Source organism: Exophiala spinifera (genome assembly GCF_000836115.1).
Source record: "Exophiala spinifera strain CBS 89968 unplaced genomic scaffold supercont1.4, whole genome shotgun sequence".
NCBI lineage: Eukaryota > Fungi > Ascomycota > Eurotiomycetes > Chaetothyriales > Herpotrichiellaceae > Exophiala > Exophiala spinifera.
The window spans coordinates 363,221-390,121 of NW_015622516.1; the positions used below are offsets into that span (position 1 = coordinate 363,221).

At 52.6% G+C, this 26,901-nt stretch overlaps 9 protein-coding genes across 9 annotated transcripts; 4 read left to right on the forward strand and 5 right to left on the reverse strand.

The window, feature by feature from the left end:
* Positions 1 to 1,364: 1,364 nt before the first annotated feature.
* On the forward strand, positions 1,365 to 2,882 carry PV08_05314 (uncharacterized protein; the record flags this gene model as incomplete). Its single annotated transcript, XM_016379658.1, has 1 exon — positions 1,365 to 2,882. The coding sequence occupies one exon, from the start codon at positions 1,365 to 1,367 to the stop codon at positions 2,880 to 2,882; it is 1,518 nt and encodes a 505-aa protein (XP_016235485.1).
* A 1,613-nt stretch (positions 2,883 to 4,495) lies between these two features.
* Positions 4,496 to 8,402, forward strand: PV08_05315 (calcium-translocating P-type ATPase, PMCA-type; the record flags this gene model as incomplete). Its single annotated transcript, XM_016379659.1, has 3 exons — positions 4,496 to 4,543; positions 4,607 to 5,467; positions 5,523 to 8,402. The coding sequence occupies 3 exons, from the start codon at positions 4,496 to 4,498 to the stop codon at positions 8,400 to 8,402; spliced, it is 3,789 nt and encodes a 1,262-aa protein (XP_016235486.1).
* A 1,213-nt stretch (positions 8,403 to 9,615) lies between these two features.
* On the reverse strand, positions 9,616 to 12,033 carry PV08_05316 (uncharacterized protein; the record flags this gene model as incomplete). Its single annotated transcript, XM_016379660.1, has 2 exons — positions 9,616 to 11,223; positions 11,275 to 12,033. 2 exons carry the CDS (start codon positions 12,031 to 12,033, stop codon positions 9,616 to 9,618), a joined length of 2,367 nt encoding a protein of 788 aa, XP_016235487.1.
* A 5,126-nt stretch (positions 12,034 to 17,159) lies between these two features.
* Positions 17,160 to 17,723, reverse strand: PV08_05317 (uncharacterized protein; the record flags this gene model as incomplete). The annotated part of the gene is made up of 1 exon (XM_016379661.1): positions 17,160 to 17,723. One exon carries the CDS (start codon positions 17,721 to 17,723, stop codon positions 17,160 to 17,162), a length of 564 nt encoding a protein of 187 aa, XP_016235488.1.
* A 1,009-nt stretch (positions 17,724 to 18,732) lies between these two features.
* Positions 18,733 to 19,433, reverse strand: PV08_05318 (uncharacterized protein; the record flags this gene model as incomplete). The annotated part of the gene is made up of 2 exons (XM_016379662.1): positions 18,733 to 19,224; positions 19,272 to 19,433. 2 exons carry the CDS (start codon positions 19,431 to 19,433, stop codon positions 18,733 to 18,735), a joined length of 654 nt encoding a protein of 217 aa, XP_016235489.1.
* Positions 19,434 to 20,065: 632 nt separating this feature from the next.
* Positions 20,066 to 21,564, reverse strand: PV08_05319 (uncharacterized protein; the record flags this gene model as incomplete). Its single annotated transcript, XM_016379663.1, has 4 exons — positions 20,066 to 20,598; positions 20,654 to 20,945; positions 21,020 to 21,356; positions 21,491 to 21,564. 4 exons carry the CDS (start codon positions 21,562 to 21,564, stop codon positions 20,066 to 20,068), a joined length of 1,236 nt encoding a protein of 411 aa, XP_016235490.1.
* A 691-nt stretch (positions 21,565 to 22,255) lies between these two features.
* On the forward strand, positions 22,256 to 23,744 carry PV08_05320 (uncharacterized protein; the record flags this gene model as incomplete). Its single annotated transcript, XM_016379664.1, has 7 exons — positions 22,256 to 22,366; positions 22,454 to 22,497; positions 22,553 to 22,638; positions 22,701 to 23,067; positions 23,140 to 23,261; positions 23,341 to 23,638; positions 23,702 to 23,744. 7 exons carry the CDS (start codon positions 22,256 to 22,258, stop codon positions 23,742 to 23,744), a joined length of 1,071 nt encoding a protein of 356 aa, XP_016235491.1.
* A 744-nt stretch (positions 23,745 to 24,488) lies between these two features.
* On the forward strand, positions 24,489 to 26,054 carry PV08_05321 (uncharacterized protein; the record flags this gene model as incomplete). The annotated part of the gene is made up of 1 exon (XM_016379665.1): positions 24,489 to 26,054. One exon carries the CDS (start codon positions 24,489 to 24,491, stop codon positions 26,052 to 26,054), a length of 1,566 nt encoding a protein of 521 aa, XP_016235492.1.
* Positions 26,055 to 26,189: 135 nt separating this feature from the next.
* PV08_05322 (uncharacterized protein) lies at positions 26,190 to 26,642 on the reverse strand (the record flags this gene model as incomplete). Its single annotated transcript, XM_016379666.1, has 2 exons — positions 26,190 to 26,326; positions 26,384 to 26,642. The coding sequence occupies 2 exons, from the start codon at positions 26,640 to 26,642 to the stop codon at positions 26,190 to 26,192; spliced, it is 396 nt and encodes a 131-aa protein (XP_016235493.1).
* Between the last annotated feature and the right edge of the window lie 259 nt (positions 26,643 to 26,901).

The following is a 26,901-nucleotide window of genomic DNA, read 5'->3' on the forward strand; positions in this document are numbered from 1 at the left end:
GCTTAAGAGGAATATCAACACAGTGGTATCGCTCTGCGCCTCCTGCTTTTGATCGTCGGTTAATGAGTTTTTATGATGCTGTCCGAAGAACGAAGTCCGGCAAATGAATTATCCATATGCGGCTATTAACGGCGGGAATTTTGCCGAAGTGTTCTCCGTGCTCAACTTTCCCCATGGTTACTTGAGTACTTCATCCCTGCCTGAGTAGTTAGTTTCTTAGTGGTGAGTGTATAAGTATGGGCAGAGACCTGCGGCACAAGTTCCAAAGACGTCGACTTACACAGATGATAGCTTACGAAGTGAGCCATCGCCTCAACGTCTTCGGCTCGGACCAATACGGACTTTAAGTAAAGATACTTCATGACTCAGCAATGGAGATCATGAAGGGAGCCAGAACCACCCGATGCTGGACTGCAAACGCATCATCCACTGGCACCTACGTCTTAGTAAAGATGTAAGCAAACTTCGAGCATTCCAGCCGTTGGATATCTATGCGACGTGTGAGGTGTGGGATACCTCGACAGGGCAGTCCGATCTCGAGAGGTCCGTTTTTCCGGCAAGCCCCAAGCGGGATATGCTTCAACTTTACGCTTTTCAACGGCCACGGTTGCCGAAGAGTCGCGGAACAGTGCAGGCAGAGATTCTAGATCAATCTCGAGATGAGCAAGCTGCTCCTTGTGACCGATACACTGTCAGCTCGGAGTCATTCTTCGTGTTCCAGCAAATAATAATCCAGTGGTGCATGACACTGCAAGGAGGTGTAGAGAACATAATGCACATTCGACTACGTACGTACCTCTCTTCCTCACTATACTTCAAGCAGTAGACTGCCCGCACCAATCGTCGAGTGACTTGGCAGCGGTATTGAGGTGACCAGTCAAATAAGAGCAGCATTTTCTGATTTAGGAATGGCCTGCAGCTGAGATAATGACACCTCCGTAGCTCCGACCCGTGTCAGATTGAGCATGTAGTACTCCACACCGATGCTCGATGGTCCCCGAGTCACGGCCGCTCCGTGTCATCTTCTGAATGCCATAGGGCAGTGAGCGGTGAAGCGAGTTTGGTAGATGTGCTGACAATCTTATCGCACCTCGTCGCAATCGAACAAAGCCAAGGAGAGCATCTTACCTAAGGGGCTAGGCCAGCAGACCCACTCGAAGAGCGGAGCATACAGATGCCGCCGTTGAAGGGTTTTGTGTAAATCAGACTGAGCGAATTCGCGGGATAGCTGACCTAATAGATTATGCTGGTGAACGAAACCGCGAAGTACTTGAGCATGACTTTCGAGGGAGGCATCCTTTGATCCTCAGTCTTCGCCAATATTGCCAACGATCTTTTTGAACAGGTCTTTGTATTCTTTCAAGATGCCGATCGGTAGACCTCGAATACCAGGAACTGAAGAAGAGAGGGCGGGAGCTCGCCGCGCCAAAGTTCGTGCTAACGTTCAAGCTTTTAGGAGAAGGCAAAGAGAAAAGAAACTTGCAGAAGAAGCGGCTACTCACCACACGGATGAAGCCGACTCAAATGACGTCTCCGAGGCTGAAACAAAAGGAGAGGAAGAAATAAGGTCGTTAATCACATTCAACTCCGACTCTGACTTAGGAGAAGACCCGTTCGTGGTCTCCAAGAGTAGAGGGCCTTGGTTATGGGCCATCCCGTCGGAGTTTGGTGTGAAATTGATTGGGACGAAATATCAAGATGCTTTTATCCAGATTCTTCAAGATCGATATCTCCCTTCTCAGACGAATCTGCCGCGGATACAGTACGAACCCAAGAAGAGATTCTCAATCTGCTGTTCGACTTGGATAACCTCAGCCACACTGGAGGTGGGCAGACCGGAGTGCAAAGTGTTGATGCAAACCCTCCTAGCTGCTTCATTGGCAATCATCGGAAGAGATCAAAAGGACGAAGAGATGACCCTGCATGCAGCCTTTGTGCAGACTCAGGCCCTGCAAAAACTGCGCCTCGCTTTGACCAAATATTCCCAGGGAGACAGAAGTATATGTCCAACCATGCTCTCATTGACGGCTTTGACATGTGCAATGTCAGAGCTCATCGCCAATCAGTCTTGGGATAATTTCAACCGTCATATTCAAGGAGTTGGTGCTCTGATATTTCACGGTGGTCCCGAGGGCTTGAGTAATCAGTCTGCGCAGGAGCACTTCTACGGGTACCGGGCATTGCAAACCCCTTTCTTGTTCATGAATCGACAACGAGCATTCCTTTCAAGTCCTGAATGGATTTCATTTTCCTGGAAAAAGGATCTTGAGCTTGCACAACACCCTGTGCATACCATGCTTGATATTGGACTTAGGATCCTACCTGAGCTGGTAAAGCAGGATATGCCTAAGAAATGGACACTTTCATCTCTTTGGGAACGCCTTGAACGAACAAAGGGCGTCGCGCGTGAATTGACCGAATGGGAAAACACCTTGCGCTCGCAACACGGAGGGGCCCTGTACAAACTGAGACCTGCAACGTGGGTTGGTCTCGATAATTTTTGTTTTGATTTTCCATTACTGTCCACTGCGATAGCATTCACTGTGTACACGGCCGTTCGAATTCATGTGGCAGCTCTCATAGCCACAATTGTCAATGACATCCTCATTCGCGAACCAGATGCTGACGTGGAGCGTGAGCCGGCTGTGCTCGAAGCATTACGTTGGTCAAGAACTGCCTGTCAGTGCCTTGAGTTCTTCCACACAGGCAGAGTCAAAATCGCTGGGCGCATCGTCACCCTCTGGCCACTGGAGACTGCTTGGGAGTTTTGCGCGAGAACACAAGCCGAAGGAGTCTTGAATGTTTCGAGGGAGATAGCTTGGTGTCGAGGAACAGCGGAGAAGCTTTCAAAAATGGGCATCCCCCCGTTTCAGTGGAGGTGATTGTGGCGATGCTCCGATACCTCGAACAGGTTGAAGCATAATCCGAAACTTGGCGGCACTTCTGTCCAAGACTGATATCACCAAAGTGAACCATTTGAACAATGATTTCAAGACAGACGGGATGGCCCTAAGGACGCCAAGTGTCATTAACTTTAAGCAACGGAAATGCCATGTCAGTACGGGTAGTTAGTTTCAGCAAATCTCTTCAATGCCAATCCTGAGAAACCTTGAAGATTCTCTGGGTGCCTACCAGATAGAGGCAAATCGGTTTACCCGTACCAGCTCAAGGACGAATTTGAGCATACTTTGTGGACAAGTCCGAGTCGACAACGAGTGATCATAATATTCATACTCCGTAATCATGGTTTCCATGAACTTTGCTGGGCAAAAGTGCCAAGCAGAATCTCGAGCTCAGCCTCGAAGGCGACACCGGATGTTGAGAAGCGAGACTGGAGAGTCTGATCAGCCGGCAGATCCTCCTTCTAAGGGGTTGAAGCTCGATCATTGCCTGGTCGGGAACGTTGGCCGAGCCAATCACGTGATCATTCGCCACAGTTTGTGGCGCAGTATTCACGTGAAACCGGCATACGTGTGGCTGGCCAGGACTCGTCACTCGGTCATCAAATCAAAACTGCCCAAATCTCCTTCCATCGCCCTCCATCTCCCTCGATTAATCCACCGTTCAGCTTTCCATCATCTTTTCTTGCTACGATTGTGGCACAGAAGGCGCTCCCTGTCCTCGTAATGATGCTCGTTGACCACCGGGAACAACTCGAATTGCATCCCTTGCCACGCCATTGTCTCCTGTCAAGCTGAATGACGCTATCCAAGCAGAAGATAAGAAAGCCAAGCCATGACAGATTCGGCGCCAAGCACCCAATTCAGTGTGAGAATGTCATGGTGTTTGCTTGGTCAAGCGTGGATGAAGAGAAGGCGAAGATGAAGAAAAGCATCCTTCTCCATGATCGTACCAAGGACATTGTCAACCTTAATATGTAAGTCTGGAGTACCTGTCCGAGTTCAATGAATACGACTACCTTGGGACAATCCCATCACGACGTGACTAAGCAAGGCGGAAAAAGGCGTCGCCTCCCTTTGTGCCCAAGGGACAACTCAGGGGCCGCTGTGCATCCATCCATACGTCGATGTTGGTCTATCAACTCCGTTCTCCATCACCTGTGGATGGATTGCAACTGATGAATCACACGAATCACCCCACAGCCTGGTCTTTGGATCGTGCCATCTGCGCGCCAACTCAAACATAAAACTGAGGGTGGGTGGGTTGTGTAACTTGTGCCCAGGCTGCACCTACGCTGCACAGCCTCCTTCACGATCTGGGCACCTCAACAACAAGATGGGGCAACTTCTTCACTTCCGAGCACTGCCCATGTTTGAAAACACACTTGCAGGTTTGTACCCTCGCAAGGCAAATTTTCTATCTTGTTTATACACTCGACTGCCTTGCCTTCTTCTTCAACGCAACCAATGTGTCCGCTGCTCCAGTGAGGCTCAAAGCGAACCAAGGCTGAACAAAGAGCGCATGCCTGTTGCCAGAATCTGCTGAATCCCGCAAATTATTTCAAGGCAGTCTCGTTCTTTCCCGGCAGTGCGAAATGGGTGGCCCAAATCCTCACGGCCCCAGGATTACCGTGGATACATCGGTATGTACATTCTCGTTATATTTGGAGCTGTTGACTCTCGATTGCTAAACTTGATGGTCATAGAACCTATCCGAACAAGGCCCATCATCAGCAGCGTTCAGTCACACGAGGAGTCCTAGCATGACGACGCCTCCTCAGACGGCCGTTGATGAGAATAATTATTATCTATCTCCTATATCGCCAGACCGAAAACACACCTTTGATGGAGCAACCCTCAACTCTCAGTCAAGCGATGCTGCATCCCGCTTCCGGTCCAATTCTGGTGTCTCTGCGACATCCACTGCAACAGTATACTCCAGAACCAGCCTGCAGTATGAATCTGTGGACGACGCCCTCCGTCCCGACAAGGGCAACGAGAAGGATTTTGTGGTTGAGAACAACCCTTTCGCCTTCACTCCCGGCCAGCTCAATAAACTACTCAATCCAAAATCCCTTTCCGCTTTCAAGGCACTAGGTGGCCTAAGAGGTCTGGAGCGAGGGCTAAGAACTAGTATCACAGCAGGCTTGTCCGTAGATGAATCCCGACTCGATGGGCAAGTATCGTTCGACGAAGCAACAGCAGAAGGTAAAGAAGCAGCATACGGAGATTCGCCATCTCTGTCTGTACCCACGCGACCTGAGGCACAGAGAACTGAGCAGTTCAATGACCGGTTAAGAGTCTTTGGAGACAACCGACTCCCAGAGCGTAAACCTGATGGTATTCTTGTTCTCATTTGGAGGGCCTACAACGACAAGATTCTCATTCTTCTCACGATCGCAGCTGTTGTCTCATTGGCGCTTGGTATATATGAGACTGTTGCTGGGGAGTCTGGCGTTGATTGGGTCGAAGGTGTTGCTATCTGTGTCGCCATTGTGATTGTTGTCACTGTTGGTGCCGCAAATGACTGGCAGAAGGAGCGTCAGTTTGTTAAACTTAATAAAAGGGTAACTTAAAACCTGCCCCCTCGTATGTGGCGACTGATGCTGACATGCTCTGCAGAAAGATGATCGAGAGGTCAAAGTCATTAGATCGGGTAAATCCATTCAGGTGTCGGTCTATGATATCACGGTAGGCGACGTGCTGCATCTCGAGCCCGGAGATGCTGTGCCAGCGGATGGCGTATTCATTTCCGGCCACGGCGTCAAGTGTGACGAATCCTCTGCAACTGGTGAATCTGACCAGATGAAAAAGACTCCTGGCGACGAGGTGTGGCGAAGGATCCAAGAAGGCACAGCAACTGCGAAATTGGACCCTTTCATTATCAGCGGTTCCAAAGTCCTCGAGGGTGTCGGAACATATCTCGTCACGAGCGTTGGCACGAACAGCTCTTACGGCAAAATCCTCATGAGTCTACAAACCAAGAACGATCCCACCCCGTTGCAAGTCAAACTGGGAAAGCTGGCCAATTGGATCGGTGGCCTGGGCTCGTCAGCTGCTGGCCTCTTGTTTCTGGTCCTTCTCATCAAATTTCTCGCACACTTGCCATCTGACAGCCGGCCCGGTGCCGAGAAAGCCCAGGAATTTCTGGATATCCTCATCGTCGCAATTACTGTTATTGTTGTGGCCGTTCCTGAAGGTCTACCTCTAGCTGTCACATTGGCCCTCGCTTTCGCAACGACAAGGATGCTGAAAGAGAACAATCTCGTTCGCGTGCTCAGGGCATGCGAGACCATGGGCAATGCTACAACTATTTGCTCAGACAAAACTGGAACTCTCACACAGAACAAAATGACCGTGGTTGCCGGCACAGTTGGAGCGGACAAGAAATTCGCTTCGTCGCCTTCGGATAAGACCAAAGGAGGACCGATGTCTTTTGCAGACATGTTCAGTAAGCTGAGCAGGCAGGTGAAAGAGTTGCTTTGCACCTCGATTGCACTCAACAGTACGGCTTTCGAAGGCGAAGAGAAGGGAATACCAACTTTTATCGGCTCAAAAACTGAAGTGGCGATGCTCACTTTGGCAAAGGAGCAGCTCGGTCTGGAAAACCTAGCTACTGAACGCTCAAACCACAAGGTCAAGCAGCTTATTCCGTTTGATTCCGCGAGAAAGTGCATGGGCATCGTCATCAAACATGGTGGCAGCTACAGGCTTCTCGTCAAAGGTGCCGCGGAAATCATGCTTTCCAAAGCTACCCAAACCATCTCGAATGTTTACGAATCCGAGGGCGCCTACCAAGTAGTCGAGCTTACTACAGCGGAGAAGGAGGGCATTTCTGCCACTATTGACGAATACGCCCAACACTCTCTCCGCACCATTGGCATGTTGTACAAGGACTTTCCCCAGTGGCCTCCTGCGAATGCAAAGACGCTCGAAGAAGACGCAAAGATGGCGGATTTTGATGACGTCTTCCACGATATGACCTGGATTGGCGTGGTAGGCATTCACGATCCTCTGCGAGAAGGTGTCGTCGAAGCCGTTGCTCAGTGCCAGCACTCCGGTGTCGTAGTGCGTATGGTCACCGGCGACAATGTCACTACAGCTCGTGCGATCGCGCTCGATTGTGGGATCCTCCACTCGGACGACCCTAGCGCCGTCATGGAAGGACCCAAATTCCGCCAGCTTTCCGACCAGGAAATGGACGCAGCCCTCCCGAAGCTGCGCGTCCTGGCTCGGTCGTCTCCAGAGGACAAGCGTATTCTGGTCAGTCGTCTCAAGCATCTCGGCGAAACGGTCGCCGTGACAGGCGACGGCACGAACGATGGCCCGGCGCTGAAGATGGCCGACGTGGGCTTCAGCATGGGCATCGCCGGCACCGAAGTGGCGAAAGAAGCGTCGTCCATCATCCTCCTGGACGACAACTTCTCCTCGACCATCACGGCGCTCATGTGGGGACGGGCGGTCAACGACGCAGTCAAGAAGTTCCTCCAGTTTCAGATCACGGTCAACATCACCGCCGTGATCTTGACCTTCGTGTCTGCCGTGTCCAACGACTCGAACCACTCAGTACTCACTGCGGTCCAGCTCCTCTGGGTGAACCTCATCATGGACACGCTGGCCGCGTTGGCCCTCGCGACCGACGCCCCAACCAAGAAGATCCTGGACCGGCCGCCACAGCCCAAGTCCGAGCCCCTGATCACAATCAACATGTGGAAGATGATCATCGGACAGGCCATCTACCAGCTCGTCGTTACCTTCATCCTGTACTTTGCCGGCATGTCCATCTTCAACTACGAGATGCACGAGCGCGTCGAGCTCAACACCATCGTCTTCAACTCGTTCGTCTGGATGCAGATCTTCAACGAGTTCAACAACCGCAGGCTGGACAACAAGTTCAACATCTTCGAGGGCATCCACCGCAACTTCTGGTTCATGGGCATCAACTGCATCATGGTCGGAGGCCAGATCATGATCATCTTCGTCGGCGGGCAGGCATTCAGCATCACCCGGCTGAACGGCGCCCAGTGGGCCATCTCGCTTCTCACGGCGCTGCCGTGCTTGCTCTGGGGCGTCTTGGTCCGTTGCTTCCCCGACGAATGGTTCGCCGTCGTCTTCAACGGCTGCGTCCGCGGCTTGACCTTTGTCCTTTCCCCTCTCTGGCGAGGCTTGCGCTTCATCTTCCACCCCGTCGCACAAATGTTTCGGGCCGTTTCGCGTTTTACCAAGCGCACCGCTCGCAAAGTGTCCGGGAGGAAGGGATCCTCCGATGAAGACGGGGACGAAGACCGAGATCAACAATCGGAGACTGACGACACTGCTCCCGCCGCCGCTGGAGAGAAAGGAGAGCACAAGCCTCAGGACCGCTCGAGAGTAGCCGACGAGGAGGCCATCATTGGTTCTGCTGGTGGTGGTGGTGGCGGCGATGCCGTGCTCGGCCGCGGCGCTCGTTCGAAGACTGACACACAACCTCTCCCTTCGTTCTCGGTAACCGAACCGAGCTGACCAAATCAGTCCGGAACGAAACCCCACGAAATACGATCAATTTTCCTCGTCTTCTTCCCGTGTCAATATTTTGCTTTGCTTTTTACTTTGTACGGAGTATTCGCACATGACCAACGACCGAATGTGCCAACGGTTGCAATTTCTTCTCGAAAGATCCACGTGGAATGGATGGATTGGGTTGGACATGTCTGTTTTCTTTTTTTCCCCTTCCCCTTCTATGGGGTCACGAAACAAATTATATCAGGGGTCGGCTGTCTGTCTGTCTTGGATACCACACACGTATACAGAGAAAACTCGACGATTATTCATAACCTTTGTCCGTCCTCCCTGTGTATGTACGTACGTGCGCGTCCTGCAAGTGGTGAGTAAACATCCAACGAGAAAGAAGTATCCATCTATCCAATTTTATCCATCTTGTCTACCCCGTATCCCCTTAAGCGACAAAAGACGGGACCAAAGAGGGAGAATGACTGTTACGGTAACTGGCTCCGTATTGTCGTGTACACATGAGAGGAGGAGGAGGAGGAGGAGGAGGAGGGTATCAGGGCTATCTTCCATCGGCTTCTCGAAAAAGAGAGAGAGCACAGAGAAAGGGGAAGATCAAAGACTCTTAAGACGACCAAAGAACGATCCCGAAAGGAAATAATAATAATCAGAACTTCGAAAAATTGACAATTGACAATGAAATTCCATCATCTCGTCTACATTTCCCATTTCCCATTGCCAGGTATCAATCAAGAGTCCTGCAGGATCCACCAACCAACTCCTATAATAAATACTTCACTCCGCTGCACTCCCAACAACATGCAACCAACACATCCCACAGGACTTATTCTCATCGGATCGGATCTGATCTTCAAGCTAGACAAAGCACTCCATCTCCAGTCTGCCGACTCGCGTTCAGTCTCAATACTTGTATGGGACCCGGCACGACACAGGAATTTTGTGGATTTCTCTCCATCCATCGGACGCGCAATCAAATGACAACCAAAAATAGGTTCCAGGTCCCAAAACACCCTTTCCGATGGCGAGGAAGTAACTTCGCACACCATAAAAAAACGCCGATCCCGCTCATGACATAGTAAACAAAGGTTTCTGGAGGTAGGATGATGACATAGATACAAGGCTGTGATGAGGGTGGTTGATTATATTAGTTAATATAATGCTTGCTGCGAGTTCATTTTCTTTTGTAGATCGTGTCGTTTCAACTAAATTAGTGCTTTCCAGGTGGACCATTGGAGGGACCGCCGGGGAAAGGAGGGGGAGGCCCGCTTGGGATACCTCCTGGGCCCATTCCAGGGCCCCCAGGACCCCCAGGACCCCCAGGACCACCCGGTCCCTTCATCGGACCTCCCGGAGGACCTCCTGGACCACCGGGGCCCTTGCCTCCGGGGCCTCCAGGACCGCCCTTCCCAGGAGGAGGACCTTTCATGGTGAGGCTGCTTCGCTTTCTGAGCTTCTCACCAAAGAGCCATAGCATAATGGGAATTGGAGTACCGATCCCAATGGCAGCAAGGGCCAGGACGGTGTTACCCCAGCCGTAATCGAGAGCCTTGTACATGGCAGGGGCAAACAGTGGGAAACCGAAACCAGCCAGAGACCGGAGGATGGTGACTGCAGCTACAGCGGACGCTGCCAGAGGACCGTACGAGTCGACGAGATAGGTGGTTACACATTGAAAGGCCGCGATCGTACCAATGCCGAACAGAAAGGCGCCAATGTTTGGGACAATCCAATGAGTCACGTTTTGAGCCGACCATCCGTACACGAGGAGGCCGGTCGGTACGAAAAGCGAAAAGGGAACAACAAGCGGCATGCGAAACTCGGGTTTTCCTCTGCCACGAGGGTCTTTGGCTTTGAGTTTCTGGTAGATCTTGTCGCCCGACTTTCCGCAGACCGGGGCACCGATAAAGAAACCAAGACCCAGGGACAGGTAGTTGAGACCGGAGATACCGACACTCTCATGGTACACGGTCAAGAAAAGCTCAAAGTATGTTGACAAGGCCAAGTAAAGGATACCGTAGGAGAAAGCCATATACAGAGCCAGGACTTGAACAATGGGCTGGGTGAACAGCATGCCGAAAGATCGACCCATGGTCTTGGCAATCTTCTTCCAGATGGGCTGGTCAACCTCCCCTTCCCCGTCGGCGCGATATCTGTTGTCGCCACTCCGTGTACGGAGGAGTTTGGCCTTCTTGTGGAGAATATAAGGTGCATAGGTTTCTTTAAGTTTCCAGAAACCACCGAAGAGAATAAACAGGTTGACAATGGAGCTTGCGTAGAACATCCATCGCCATGTCGACTTCTCAGCGACCCAAGCACCGACGACGGGGCCAATAGCAGGGCCGAGAAGAGGCCCCATGGCGTAGATACCCATGGCCTTTCCACGTTCTTCGGGTTTGAAGAGATCGCCCAGAACACCACCACCAATGGCGAGAGGAGCAGAGCCACCGAGACCGGACAAGAAACGGAAAGCCATTAGTTGCTCCTTTGACTGGGCAAACCCACAGGCGGTGTTGAACGCCAGGAAGATAATGTTGGAGGACTGTAGAACGATGACGCGACCATATAATTCGGACAGAGGACCCAAGAACATGGGACCAATGGCATATGCCAAGACGAAAATGGAAAGGACGATCTGTTGCTCGATCGAGTTGCTAATGCTGAAGTCTCGTGCGATTTGTGGGATGGCGGGGGCAACCATGGACGAAGCCAAGGGGGAGAGGAAGGTGAAGGACGCGGTAAGGCCAGTCACCGCCCACTTCTGCTTCGAAGGCCAATTCTTCGGGTTGAGGGGATCGTTCGGACCTTCAAACTGGACCTGCAAGGGATTGTTAGACTAGTGCTTCTGTTGTAGGAGACCCTAACATACCTTGTAGGGATTATCATCGCCCGGTGGCCCTCCTGGCCCTCCGGGGCCTCCTGGACCTCCCGGACCCTTCTCCTTGGACAAGAATGGAGTAGGTGTCGGGGGAGCATTCTGGGCCTCGAGGTCAAACTTGGACGGATCCTTCTTGTCCGACATCTCCAGCCCGTGGCCATGACCGTGATCTTCGTCGCAAGTGCACCAAGACTCGTGGGAATGTTTGCTCTGAGCACGGTCCATGGGTGGAGTCATCTGTTGCGAAAGGGGTCGCTTCTCGTCGCGACCGTAAGCGTTGTACAGTGTGTTCATAGCGAGTGTCTCTTCCGACTGAGTTGGATAACGTGGTACGGACTGCTCATAATACGACTCATTACTATTGAGGTAGCCTTCGGCCAGCAACCTCTGGTTGGCAACGAAGTCGGGGTTTCGTTCGAGGTAGTTGTCGTCACTAACCAGCCTCGAGTCGCGAGTGCGGAAAGAAGGAGCATATGAGTTCATGGAATCGCGTCCATTTCGAGCCGTCTGCATTGATCCCTCCTCGTCATAGTGGCCGACGTGATAGTCGGGGCCATCATCGTACAGCACCGCGAAGGTGATCTCACTGCTGGCGCGGTCGGAGCCAGGTGAGGGTTCAGCAGGTAGGGACCTGTGTCGGTAGGGTTCGGTCGAGTTGAGGCGTCTTAACGAAGGGAATCTCGAGTTCATCGCGGGTTGGGACAAGGGACGGAGGGTGTTGCCGCTGTTGCTGCGCGTGTCGTCGTCCATATCGGCGGCGGCGGCGGTGTTGTTGGCCGGGTAGGCGGCCAAGGTCGTCGGTCGACGATGGTGGCCGTAGGGTTGGGGCTGCTGGGCTTGAAAGGAGGAGGGACGTGAGCCAGAGTCGTAGCCCTGGGCGACTTCCCAGCTGTCCCAGCTACTTGGAGCCGCCAGTTTCGAAAGGATGTGGAACGAACGAGCGTGTTGTGGTTGTAAGGAAAAGGTTGGGGGGTCAGGGAGAATATTACAACAAAAAAGAACCGAGAGGGCGGGAACAGGGAGACAGGCGTGGTTGTGTGGTGAGCGAGCGTCTGGGTCAAGAGGAGACAGAAGTAAGTAGGAGGAAGAGAGACAGGAAAAGGATCAGGATCCGCAAGATGAGCGAGATGACGAGGGCGAAGGAGGAGGACGAACGGGCAGAGAACGGGCTGGCTGGCGGGCGGCTTCAAGGCTCGCAAGTTGCTCAGCGGCGGCGCTGCGGGCCCTGGGATCAGAGGTTAGAACAGATGCGGACTAGACGGCCAGCGGGCTTGAAGAGCCTTGGGAGCGGGGGAGTAATCATCACTAGAAAGATTATTATTACAGGAGCATTATTACTGCCCTTTTTTCAGGCCCCAAGTTTAGAGGAGGCTTTGCCGTTAGGCTGCTCGAGGGCCCCCCAATTTGGCAGAGTCGCAGACCTGCGCCGCTCGGTGACACGGACACTCATGATGCGACGGACGAGCTCACCAGTTTAGACTTTGGCCAACGAGTCTATGACCCCCTCTACACGAGGCAGAATACAGAATATCGAATACTCCGTATTGGATAGCAGAGCACCCAAGCATACCCAGTTTTCGCTACCTGCCCAAGGAGGATGATTCTACCTGCTACAGTACCTCCCTAGCATCTCCCCAGGCATCGAGACTCACCCGCGACCATACGAGGAAGCTATTGGGCCTATTATTGAATTCTCCCAGCGGACCAGTACACCATTTTAAATTGACGGTGCGCGTATTTCAGCCTGTTGAATGCATGCACCGTGGCAGCATCTCGCATGGTCCTGGGCCAGTCACCACCGCTGACCAATGGTACGTATACACGGAGTAGATACGACCATAATACGGACTTCCAGGTGCATCGCAGGTGCCCATCCTGATTCTTGGCCACCCTTTGCGCCCTGAGCTCCTCTTGCGGTCCCTTTCCGTTTGGAACCCGTACCTGGTACTCGTATCAGCGCCGTGCCACAGTCCGTTGTTTGGAGAATCTCACGTAAAGCGCCGCTGATACTTGGTGCCGACACCGACACCCGAGCTGAAGCCCATACGGACGGAGGAGCAGGCATCTGCACCGTTGGGTTTGCCGTGCAGACTGAAAACACGCACCGGGAGTCACAGACAGAGACCGTACGGGGTCGAGGTGGTTGATGGATTTCGTATTCCCGCCCCCTGGTGGAGAGGGCATGATTAGGATCAGACCCAGGGCGACAGCCTTAGTGGGGAAGAATTGGCCAGGAACAGCCTGCACCATTGGCCATTATCGAGGTCATGATCGGAGTTCAGGCCACTGTTGCTAATTATGCGTCCGTAGCGCCGTCGCTAGGGCCTGCGCCGCCGCAATCTCATCTCCCTTGGGGGGCTTCCCGAGTCCCCCTGGACGAGATACTTGTACAGTACAATACTCGAGTGCTTGCTGGCGGCCTCAGGCTCCTCCACGGCCTTGGTCGACCGGCCTCCGACCTAGTGCGCCCTCGTTGACATGGTCGACCAATCCCTCTCGATGCCCTCACCAGGTCCCCTGTACTGTAAGTTTTGTCGATGGAATGGACCGGCCGTTATTATTGTTGTTGTGTGCCCGCTCGAAAGGAGCTCGAGCTTCAAACGATACTGTCCTGTAGTGACTACTGGATCCGTATCCCCAGACCCGGCCGCCTCGCACGCCCTCCCGCCACTGATGCCTCGAACAGCCACAAGGGTCCAAGTGCTGTGAAAGAGAAGCAAAAAGAAATCAATCACTGTCGAGCAGGGAAAAGCGACCGCCGACAACAAACAAACAAACCCACCCACCCGTGGTAGTCCGTATACCTGTGTGCTAGGGTCCATTCGTCACCGAGTGCTGTCTTCAGCTTGCGTCAGCCCAATTTGAAGGGCATCAATCCCTCCCGCTCCTTTCTTCCCTCCAATCTCATGTCGCAGGCTTGGCGGGCTCCCCTGATGATCCCTGTCCTCAAACAATCCAACCCATAAGCAGCTCACCACTGATACAGCCTTGGGAAGAAATTGTCTGTTCGCTTGCTTTCGCCTAGAACTGCGGTCTAAGGTGTTTTTTTTCTCCTGACCGAGATTGTGTTACTTGACTTACAGTACCCTCCAACGCACTAGGAGACTTGAAGGATCAGGGGCCAGAGCACTCATCGACTCATCGACTCATCGTGGATCCGCGGACTATATAGTTACAGGTTACCTTTTCCCGTTCTGAAGCTGCATCGAGTCTGGTGTTCGCTTATCTTTGGGTGCTCGTTTTTGACGCGTGCTCTGGCCTCTCTGTCCGTCTTGTCCACCTGAACTGGTCATGGACTGATGGACTCCCGAACAGCCCACCTCTTCCACGCTATGTGAATGCACTAACACCTGTACCGAGTATTGCACAATATTGTACGGATACCACCCTCGGTAGTTCATTGTTGTCGGAAACGCTCGCCGCTGACCCTTGGCATCAACCTTCGTACTGAGCAATTGGACGATTGCTTTGAGTTTTCTCTACCACGAAAACGACCATGGCTTCCTGGAAAATTGTCAATGCTCTGCTTCAGTTGCGACACTATTGACCCAGAAGAGGCTCGATCCCTTGCACCAATGTTTGTTTGTAAGCATGTGATGTTCCATGGGTGGCTTTACTGAGGTGGACTGTGCTGGAGCAAGAGCTTAGAGGGCTGCCACGCGCAAGATGGACCCAGATTTTCACCAGCAAGCAGGGTTGTCGAGTTACTGGAGCGCCGCGTGCGTGTTGGGACCAGGAGACACTAACGAGCTGATGATTCTTGTATCACTATCAATTTAGCTTGCGATAACTGGAGTCCGTCATAAAAAAACGTGGAAACAATTCCTGAATTCATTGATCGGGCGGGGAATATGCCATGCTTGCCATGCCATACCTGTCTGGAGTGCTCGTACTACCTCAGACTGTAGTGCTCGGGCATCGTATCAGGATGAGACCTTCCCGTGTCCCCTCCACCCTGATCGTGCTCGTTTTTCTGTAGGTGAATTCGAAGCTCCGTTCCCCGCCAGAGTGCTGCTCACAGCGTTCTTGTGCGACGCATATGATCATCTGTGACGAACAGCAATGACAACGGCATTACCACCGCCACGGATTGGAATGCCGAATTGGTGACCTGTGGTGAGAGGAACTGCACTAACTGAACCGCGCCATGCGGCGGTTGATGCGAAAGAACCTTCGACGCCTCACTGTCTGCGGCATAGAATGCGAGTTGCCAAGCTAGGGCCATCCCTTGAACTCCGTCTCTATAAAAAGATTCCCCACTACCTTTTCGATAGGGAATGCCGATTCCCGATTTCTTTGAGATGTCGATGATGTCGATGCTCCGCGAGTCTGACATGCAACCTGCCAGTTTCCTTTCCAGGCTCTCCGTGCGGCTGAAGCAAGAGTGCTAGGCTACAAGGTGGCCTGATCGTCATGAATCATGGCGTTGGAATATGGGGATTGTGGCCTGAAACGACCAAGTTTCCCCAGGCAAACAAGCACGACGGCCGTGACCCCTCACGTGGATGACTATGCATACAAAAATACAATCCTCGCCTGGTATGGGTCGAAGTGTCTGAAAATGCCGCCAATAATGCCTGATTCACCGCCAGACCTAGGCACTGCTCTTGGACGCCTGGACGTGAACTTCACTATCGACTGTGCCTTAGGCAGCAACGGAGGTCTGACTAAGTGCCTACATGTCTCATTGTCGCATGCATGAATGCACCTAGTGAGAGCCTGAGAGGCCCTGAGGTATCGGTTCGATGCATGGTGACGTTACCATCTGTCAGAATCTCGTACTGTAGATGCCTGATGGCGATATGACAACCCTAGTGCTGGGATTGGCTCGAACGGAGCACTGCCATCCCTCTCCCCGGGAAGAGGAAGAGTATCCAACACAGCTCTGTGGAGGAACCTTCACGCCAATCATGACAATTTCAGCAGCCACAGAGGTATCCGATGCTGCGACAATGAGGTGGGAAGCTTGGGTAGAGTCCATCCCGTCGTATGTATTCCTCCAGGATCCTCTGCGTTCGAAGGTGGGAGGTCATTCTTGCTGCTCCGGCATGCTCGTTCGACCATGGCAAGGTTTTAGTCGGGCACACCCTCAGCTTGTGTTCACGAGGAGCCGTGATCCGCACCTCCACCAACTGCTGTAAGCCCAGGTGAATCTCTGCAATCAGGAGTGGTATTGTGGCTTGCCTAAAGAAAGAGCCCAGATCGATAGTGGCTGCATTAGCGTGTTCCTCAACCCTGAATCATGCCAGCCCCCCAAGCATGAAGAAGGTCGACCACTTTGGGGTGTGCATGGATATTGGCCACTATCGATGGCGTGCAGATGCCGCTGGTGCTGGGGGATCTCGTGACCAACATCCCCAGCCTTCTGCTATCTTGAACCAAGACACGCAGGCTTTGCTCGGACCATGTCGTGTTAAAGCAAGCCTTTCTTGGCTTTGAGCTTCGGGAATCTATGTGGTCGATCCATTTCGGTGTGCGAACCCTTCGCTAGTACTCGTATTGTCTAGTATTGTCTGTTCGGCAATGGATTTTGCCTAGTCCCATGGTCATCAACTGACACGCAAACGTTACCTGCGACATTGCTGTCGGTACCAGTAACATCGTCATCGCATTGTGATTCTTTGGTCAGGATCTCGTTTCTTATCCTGAGAAGCGCACAGCTGACCATGCCTTCAGCGCTGAACCGGTGTTCGCCTTGTCATCCGCTCCGATGCCCACCACAGATATATTGTAACCTTCATGGCGAGCAGTGTTCCTGACAAGTCCGGGAACAGATCTCGTAGGTAGCACGATGCTGGGTACTCGGACATGTTTGAGCTTTTTGCTCGGTCTGAACTTGATACTGCTCTCGTCCCACTTAGACCATGTTGACAAGCTCAAGACTTGGATATGATGTTTCCTTGTCCATCTCTGTCTTTGTTTGCTCTCCACACTCCTTCCTCAACTTCGCCGGTGTCTGCAAACCACTCTCGTTTCCATATTTCTGCCCTGGCTTTTACTCTTTCCAGGATCTCTTCCGCTCCCAGCCATCCACTGGCCCTATGTCCGCTGCTGACTGCGACGGCGATGCTCTCTTCTTCAATCTTGACCTCGCCGAGCCTGTGTACGATGGCGATCTTCTCCAGCCCGTGCTTCTTCTGCACATCTTCCGCGATGGTAAAGAGACTCTTAAGAGCGAGGGAAGGGTAGGCAGAGTAGGACAAGCGCGACACCGGACGAGAGTCGAAATTGTTGCGAGTCGTGCCGAGGAAGAGGACATTGGCACCAGCGGTTGGAGACCGAGTGAAACGCAAGCAGGACTGCGAGTCGATAGGGTCATATATCAGCGAGATATAGATTGAATCCGAGGATTTAGTTTGGGGGAAGTTGGCAGGATCAAGGACCGAGGAAGCCTTTGACTTTGCAGTGGCTTCGTCGCCGTCCTTCGCTGCGCCAGACATTTTCAAGACGCGGTCGACTTGACTTCGCACGGTAGAAGAAGGAAGAGCTCTCGCAGGCACACGGGTATTTCTTGCACGCTGTAGCACAAACCTGCGCCAGAAGTCGTGTCGCAGAATGGGCGTTCACGTATCAACGTTTTGTAGAAAACCTCATGTCAGCAAATCCATTCGCCGGTCAAACGTTCTGGCATATCGCCCAGCAGCAATATTCGTACGAGACGAACATTTTATCACAACAGCGCCATCTCGTACTGAACCCTCGTGCAGTACGTCATTTTGGCTCCGATCCCACATAATCCCCTTTTGCTCAACCGTACGAGTGGCATTGCAATATCCCTGACAAGCATAACCATGTTCTTTCTGATATGCTGATCTTTGCTCGTACGAGACACCCAGTCTCTGCTTTCGGATGCCCTCAGCAATGGCATTCTATTCGCTGCCAGGTCTTTCTTGTCCACTGCTGGCCACCGCCTGTTGGGAAAATCATCTAAATTCGCACAAAATCATGTCCTCCTCGCTGTCTCAATGGAGCCACGTTCAGTGCTCACCGCCTCACTTTTCCTCGACATCTTTCCACTCACTCTAGGCATGACGCAGTAATTGTATGCTTAATGTTTCCCCTGCATATCCCTCGCTCTTCTTTGGGCAAGAGACCTTCCTTTCTCAGATTTTCGCCAGCCAGCGCTGGAATTGAAGTGGCTGGGAAGCAATGGTATTGGCTACCGTTGATATGCAAGATGAGAGACGGCGTGATCTTGGAAATGCCAGGGCAAGATCGAGGCTCAAAGTGCAAAGTGTTTCCTTTTCATTTGGCGCAATTCACAGGCCTTGCTGTCATCTGACAATCTAATAATACACATGGCGAGTCGGGGCATTTACATCGCAAAAAACACGCCGGTCGCAATGCTATCTATGTATAGTATGCATAATGCAAATGTTGGCCTTCCTTCCTCTCGTCACAATTTCACAAAGCTGGCTTTGAAAGCCATCCGTGAGCGTTGAGCTGGAGTTATTTCGCCGCGCTCGTCGAATCCTTTTTGGCGGCGAGATAAGGGAGAGGCGTTGTATCGAGAGGCTTGCCTTCTCTTTGCCAGTCCCTCACATGTTGGAGGAGAATCGCAGCAGCACTCTCCGCAGTGTCTTGTCTACCAATGCACTCCACGAAGTCGCCTTCCGGATCCATCACATAAAAATATATGCTGTGGTCGACCAGATAGTCTTCCTCACCGGGTTCCAAGTTCGGTGGTGTCGAGAAATATACTCTATACTGCTTGCACACATTCTTTGTTTGTTCCCATGTGCCCGACAACCCCTGTATCGCAGGATGAAACTCGGCGAGGTATTTTCGGAGCACCTCAGGAGTATCTCTGTTAGGGTCACACGAAATGAAGATTGGCCTCATGCAGTTCGGTGCCTTTTCTTGTATGATATCAATCGCGTCACCCAACTTGTCGAGTTCATCCGGGCAGATATCCGGGCAGTGACTGAATCCGAAGTAGATCTTTCATCGTCAATATAAATCCTTGCATATTCGATTCATGACCATACCATCGAATATTTCCCCAGAAGATCTTTCTCAGTGAATTCATTGCCCTCCAGGTCTTTAAGCGTAAATGGTCCCCCGACTTTGGGTTTGCCGTAGCCTTTGCTCATCTCCGTGAGTCGTTTCCGTTCGAGTCTCGCTTTCTCGTATTGGAAGTAGAACACCATCACTGCGCCGACGCCGACGAAGAGGGCCGCTGATCTGAATGAGAATGGCTACCTCGCAAGTCAGAGAGAACGGATTGTCACATACCGCGAACAATCATACGTACACCTGTGCGATGGTACATCTTATCCCCGGCGGCGAATCTCGCGCCCGACGATGAAAAGTTCCGCAATTGCATGCATTGGGATGATAGTGGCTGTCGCCGAAACGGGTGCGATCTTGGTGGTCTGATGGATGCGGTCGTCGCATAGGTGTGCGAATACCTCGATATTACCCTCTCTGGTTGAAAAAAAAGACGCCGCGCGGCTTGCTGGAGACGAGGCATCTGTGCTGGCATTTCGTTGGTCTCGTTGATAGGAGGTTCAAGGCCTGACAAGGTGAATGGTAAATTTATTGGAGAGCTTTGAGCCATTTGTAAACTGCATCGCTGCGGAGGTTTTGTATGCGGAGGACATGACACTGGTGCTTACATAAGCCCATCAGCGGCGGTGCAGACACGTCTTGAACACTATTAAGACTGCAACTACCATTCTATTTTGCCTTATCCGAGGTGTTCAACTTCTGTTTCTTTCAAGATGGTGATATGTACGACCTGGACTGACTGCTGCAAACATTCATGCAAGATCAATCAGACCTAGGGTTTGCTACTTTGCTGCTGCTCCCGGGGATGGCCACCTCGTTGCATGATGGGTGAGTTTGCCATTCTTTCCCAATCATGAAGCATTTCAGTATTCTCTTTCGACAAGCGAACTTCTTCACCAGCACGGTCTACCATTTCAGCTTGATACGCCTCAGCGGCTTCTTCATAGCTGGTTTTCCCCTCCTGTGCATTCTTGTATTTGAGTACCAAGCTTCGGGAGTCTGCGATTCCATGGTTCAGGCCTTGACCTCTTTGGAAAGTCATTGGGTGAGCTGCATCGCCTGCAAGGAGGACTCTTCCCTTATGGGTGTCCCAGGGTCGAGGAATCCAGTATGACAAGTTGTTCGAGTAGACTTTTGTTCCCTCAGGGATCCAAAGATTCGCCGAACGAAAAGGTTCACCCATTGTTTCCGCCTTCGCTTTCAAGTTTGCGAGCGAATCTACTTGTTCGCCTTCTTTCCGATGCCACGTTGTCTGAAGCTGAAACACCCAGGTCGCTGGGTTGTCAGGATCCGGCACCTCTTGGACTAGCGCTGTGGTCAGTGAAGGACAATAGGCTGGGAGAAAGATCGGATGGCCTACTGGAGATCCACTGCCAATACCCATTCGGGTGCATACCCATCGTCATTATTGGATGGCCCTGGCGAACAAATCTTGCTTTGTCGGCATCATTGTAGCAAACGTGCAGGTTGACCGCTGAATAGGGAACGCTGAGGGCCTGTCCTTCCTCCCCGAAGATAGACTCCCTGACTTTCGACTTGACACCATCAGCTCCGATCAGCAAGTTACCCGTCGCCTGTGACCCATCCTGGAAGACAGCCGTGACAGTGGAATTGTCGTCATCATACGTGACTTCGGTGAATGTTTTGTTATACTTGAAGTTAGAGGTCAAGATCAGCTCGGGGTCAAGGGTACGAACAAGGAGTCACGCTAGTTGCGTGGACTGACCTGAACGTCAATACCTTCTGAGCACAACTTCCTGAAGCGGCGGCGAGAGACGCGATACATGCGCAACAGTGGGATGTTTTTCATCAACTCACCCGTCTCGCCATTGTATGTCGGAAGAATACCAGGATCTGGGGGTTCGAAATTGGGGTCGACAGCAGCGGTGTAGATGCGGTCGAAGAGTTCCTTGGGCAGGCAATCAGCGAGCATGGGTAAGCCCCATTGCACCGACATCCCCCATTCTCGTGGCCGGTATGTCGTGGCAGAAGGTTCAGATTCGTAGATGGCGTAAGATATGCCCTCCTGTTCCACGTAGTAGAGATCATCATTAATGGCCGGCCTAAACTGCTAAATAGTACACGTTTACTACCTTTTTCAAGCCTTGAGCTATGAGCAGTCCGACAATGCCTGTGGAAAAGACAGGGTGAGCTCTTGTAGAAATTGAGAGCAGCGTCACGAGTGCCTTCAACAGACCGCAAGGTGACAAGGATGACGACCATACCTGAGCCTATAATGAGAACATGGAAAGGATCCTTTTTCTCTGCCATCGTTTAGCTACGACTTTGAGGGGACACAGCAAAGTTTGGGCGACGGTAAGGTCAAGATTGCAACGATTTGTGCATGGAGGGGTTGAAAGGTGTAGGGAACGTAAGAGTTCGAAGCGACAACTGAGTGGCATGAGCTAGTGAGGGACTGGAGGGAACGATGCAGAGAGAACAGCCTCTAGTCTTGCAGAGAACGATGCAAGTGTTATCAAGAGAAGTTGCGACCACACCCAGATGAGCCTTACTAACTTGACCTGGTCAAGCTGTTCATGAACCAGTTTGTCGAGCTGCAGCCTACCCTGGACGATTGGCCGTCGATGATACGGGGGAAAGCTAGCAGTGGTGGGCAAAATCGCTTCCGAGGATAAAAGATGCTGCGTTGTATTGCAGGACACAGGTGGCACCTATAGAAGTGTAAGATAGTCCCGAGTATGGAGCAGAAGGACTACGAACCCCATATAACCCCTACATGGTTTCGTGTTGGGGTGGGCCCTTGTCGGCAGTCACCGCAACATAACGACGATCACCATGGAGGGTGAAGACAGGCCATGCACTGTTCCTCGTAGAGCGTCTAACGTTCGACCGACTTTGTGCTACAACACGGAAACGAAATCCGCCTCGCTCTCAGCATTTCATATTTCATGTTCAAAAACACCAGGCCTCCCGACGACCGAATTCGTGGTCAGGCTGGAACATGGCAACCCATACGCCGGTTTCTGACGCCGTAGTCGAACCACAAGCGGACGACAGTCCGCAACCTGGATCACCCTGGAATACGGACGGAAATCAATACATCGAGGTTGATGTAGGCCGAAGTTTCATGACATTCAGACATTCTCTTGTCTGGGAATCTAGTCATCTAAATGCTGACTGTTTCTTTGAATGGAAATAGGGTCCTGACGACTTGGACGCTGACTCTGCCTATGGTACCTCGATGTGTGTGAAATTCTTCCTCCGAGTGCAACACACAGAGATCATTGACAAAGAATAGACAGAGTGATCTCACTTCCTTGGCCTCAGAGATTACTCGCGGCGTCTGGGAACACGGCCGCCGGTACCATTCCTATGGCCGATCACGTAAGCGCGCTTTGTGTATTTCGGGGGGACGAGGATCTGGTCTGACGAGATCAACCCTGCAGAGTATGCGTTTCCGAATGATGAAGCAGAAGTCGAAAGGCTGGACATGCAGCATGCTATGCAGACCCATCTGTTGGGAGATCGACTGTTTTGGGCGCCGATCAACCCTGAAGGCTCCCGAGTATTGGATTTAGGAACGGGCACGGGTATCTGGGCGATTGAATTTGCTGATATGTTCCCTGGGTCCTCAGTCACTGGCACAGATCTGAGTGCCATTCAGCCTCAATGGGTCCCTCCAAATTGTACTTTCGAGATTGACGATGCGGAAGCCGAATGGACATGGGACGAGGACACCTTTGATTACATCCACAATCGCAATTTTGTCTGCGCGATTCGAGACTGGCCGAAACTCATTCGTCAATGCTTTCAGTATGAAATCCTTCATTGAGACTCCAAAGAGCGCGAGAGCGCGGTCAGTACGACGGCTAATGACCGGTGCAGGTTTGTCAAGCCGGGTGGCTGGGTCGAATGGCACGAGAAATACCCATATATGAGCAGCGACGATGGCTCGCTCCCAGAGGACTCGGCTCTGTTCCAGTGGGGAGTGAAGTTTTTCGATGCCAGTAAGTGAGCTCGATGCTGAATTTGCCCTGTCGGTCGTGCGCTCGACGATAGAAAGCCTCGTGTTGACGAGTCAAACAGGCATTCCTTTCGGCGCTGATGCCACCTCACCCCGAAATTTGAAACGATGGATGGAAGAGGCAGGATTCGTCGATGTCAGAGAGCATATCTTGAAAATCCCCATTGGCTCGTGGCCAAAAGACAAGCGTCTCAAACAGATCGGCCTTCTTGAGAGCGTCAACATGACTGAGGGTATCCAAGGTTTGACCATGATGCTTTTCACACGGTGCCTTCATTGGACCGCTGCGGAGGTGGAAGTATTTCTATCGAGGGTGAGGAAAGACGTCAAGGATCGGACGATCCATTGTTACTACAATTTGTAAGTGCTCGAGTCCTGTTGGCGACGGAAATCGCACTGTCGGAAGCTGACGCTGGCATACAGCTATGTTGTCTTTGGACAGAGGCCGGAGGGACCCGGCTTGTGAATGAAGCGGAACAAGACCAACTCATCGCTGCAAAAGAGTTTGCACAGAGTCATCCAAGAAAAACGGACAACGAGGACAGAGTTGAGGTTGATAATGTACGTGCACCAGCTTTTTGGTTCCGGGGCTTAATAGGGCCCAGCAAGTCCCGTTTAGGGAGTCAACGCGCCTAGAGCGACCGCCATCTTGGGAGCAGTTTAGCCTAATGGGCCTTACCAATGCCAGCTTAGTTAGAGCGCCTGGCCTGGGCATCAAAGCTGTTTTACTTTTAAACACATTTTACCCAATAGTCCTATTTATTGATTTGCAACGACTTGAACCCGATGGACGAACAGTGCAAACTCAACCTTGCACTTCGGACACAGATAATATCTCTATCTGCAACTCAATCATGCAGTGGAGTGAGGTTACCATTGGCCGCGGACTCGATGGCATCCACTCCACACGAATCATTGAGGAACGGTTGACCTTTGCGCAAAGCGGCAGAGTACGAACTGAGTTACCGGTACGGAGTACACAGCATTCTTATCAATACGATCTACCAAGAATATGAGGGCTTGTCCGCATCCGAACGGGCGATCGCTGGTATCCACGCACCGGGCCGTTGTCGTTGATAGGGGACAAGAGCCCAATGTACTTCCAGATCTCTCTGTAATGCATTCTTCTCCTGCTTGAAATCTTTTGTCGTCAAGAATCGGAGCAGTCGATGCCGACCATAGTGATCGCACAACGAGAGCGCCCGCGACGATGACCGCCGATCGAGCGCAGACCCTTCATCCCAGGGCAGCTGCTACGAGGGCGGACAACGAGGGCCTGATCTCTGAGACATCAGCGCTGCTCAACCATGCGGATTCAGGGCTCGCACAAGAAAGCAGTGGCCCTGACGGATGCATCAAGGGACCAGACGCCACGACCAAGAGCATCGGCGACCTCACCGAGACGACATGGCAGCACGAGTCCAAAGTGCTCGCGGGCTACTCCGTGCCCATGGTCCTCACGTTTCTCCTGCAGCAGTCCCTGACTGTATCCAGCGTGTTTGCAGTCGGCCACATTGGCACGACGGAGCTGGCCTCGGTGAGCCTCGCGACCATGACGGCCAACATAACCGGCTACTCGGTCTTCAACGGGCTGGCGACGTCTCTCGACACGCTCTGTGCCCAAGCATTTGGCTCCGGCCGCAAGGAACTCGTCGGCTTATACACACAACGCATGGTCTATTTTCTCTGGCTGACCACCATCCCCGTTGGCATCATATGGTTCTTTCTCGCCGAGCCGATCCTGGTCCGCCTCGTCCCCGACGCCACCGTCGCGCACCTCGCCGCCACCTACCTGCGCATCGTCGTCTTTGGGGCTCCGGGCTACGCAGCGTTCGAGGCGATCAAGCGTTTCGTGCAAGCCCAAGGCCTCTTCTCGGCGCCGCTGTACGTCCTGATCATCTGCGCACCCTTGAACGCGTCGCTAAACTACCTCATGGTCTGGCATCTGCAATGGGGTTTCATCGGCGCTCCCTTAGCCGTGGCGGTGACACACAGTCTCCTCCCGATCGTGTTGGTGCTCTACATCCGGGTCTCGAAGACCAACAACGCCGGCGGCGATGCGCCATCCTGCTGGACTGGCTTCACCCCCAAAGCTTTTCGCAACTGGGGCGTGATGATCAGACTCGCCATCCCGGGCTTGCTGATGACCGAAGCCGAAGTGCTCGCTTTTGAAATTCTCACCTTTGCGGCCTCGCGCCTCGGAACGACCGTCCTGGCTACACAGTCGGTCCTGGGCACCCTGGTGCTGCTCGAGTTCCAGGTGCCGTTCGCCCTGAGCATTGCGGCATCCACCAGGATCGGTACACATATCGGCGCGGCTCGCCTGCAAGCGGCCCGGATGGGTCTGAAGGTTACGCTGTTCGCGGCGATCCTCGTCGGCACCGTCAACATGACGCTCTTCGTCAGCCTGCGGGGCGTGATACCGTCCTTGTTCTCATCCGACCCAGAAGTCATCAGCAACGTCGCGAGCATCATACCGCTCTTCGCGGCATTTCAAATGTTCGACGCCCTGGCAACCACGTGTAACGGGATCCTGCGAGGAATGGGGCGCCAAGAGATGGGCGGATATGTGCAATTGTTCTGCTACTATGTCGTCGCCCTGCCGGTGAGTTTCAGTCTAGGCTTCGCTCTGGATTGGCAGCTGTGGGGGCTCTGGACGGGGGTCGCGCTTGGACTGGCATTGGTATCTGCCATCGAACTCGCCTACATCTTCCACACGGACTGGGAGAGGAGCATCGAGGAAGCGCGGTTAAGGAACCAGGAGAGTGAAATTTGATGGGAGAGATGGAAACTAGTGAATGACCATTGACCGTTCGACCACTTTATCCTCCCACCACGACCCAGACGAAGTTTCCTACTTACAGCGGTTGTTCTCAAAGCTCTCCCTTCCAGTGGCTCAATATCCAGGTACTTAGTACCCCTCCCTCGACGGCTCCGGTTCACCACCGACGCTATCCTGGGGCGGCGCACCGCTGCTCAAGTTGCCCACGGGTCCCGAATGCGCACCTGCGCCGGTCGTCGTTCCATGCGTTGACGGCGTCCCATGCTCTGCGAGCCCACCAATCTTGAGTCACGCTGTTGTCGTCCCCGTCGTGCCGGTGGTACCGGTCGACGTGGTCCCCTGAGGAGTGTTAGTTCGATTCTTTGTGGCAGCTGCGAGCTTCTGATCCGCCTCCTTCATCTCGCGCTCTCCCTTCTCCTTGACCAACCGGTTCTTGACCTTGCCTTCCGGATCGTTGAACGCAGTGTCTATGCTCTCGTTGACCGTGCCGCGGATCGCGTCCCCGGTGCCCTTGATACCCTTCACGGCCGACTTGACGCCCTGGACCACGCCGTCGGTCTTGTCTTGGGTGTGGTCTGCCATTTGTTTACACTGAAGGGCTTTGTGATGAAGGGAAAAAAATATCTCTCTCTATCCCTGTGTGTGTGTGTGTGTGTGTGTGTGTGTACGCGGCGTAAATTTTTCTTTGGAGAGATATAAACGGCTGCTCGATATCCAGAGACGTTGAGTGTTCGTCGTTGCTTAGGACGAGTTGGGCAGGAACGGAGTAGGCTGTCGTATTCGTAGGTTGACTGATGCTTGTCTACGAGTGGAAGACTTGTGAAGGGTAGTCGACGATCTC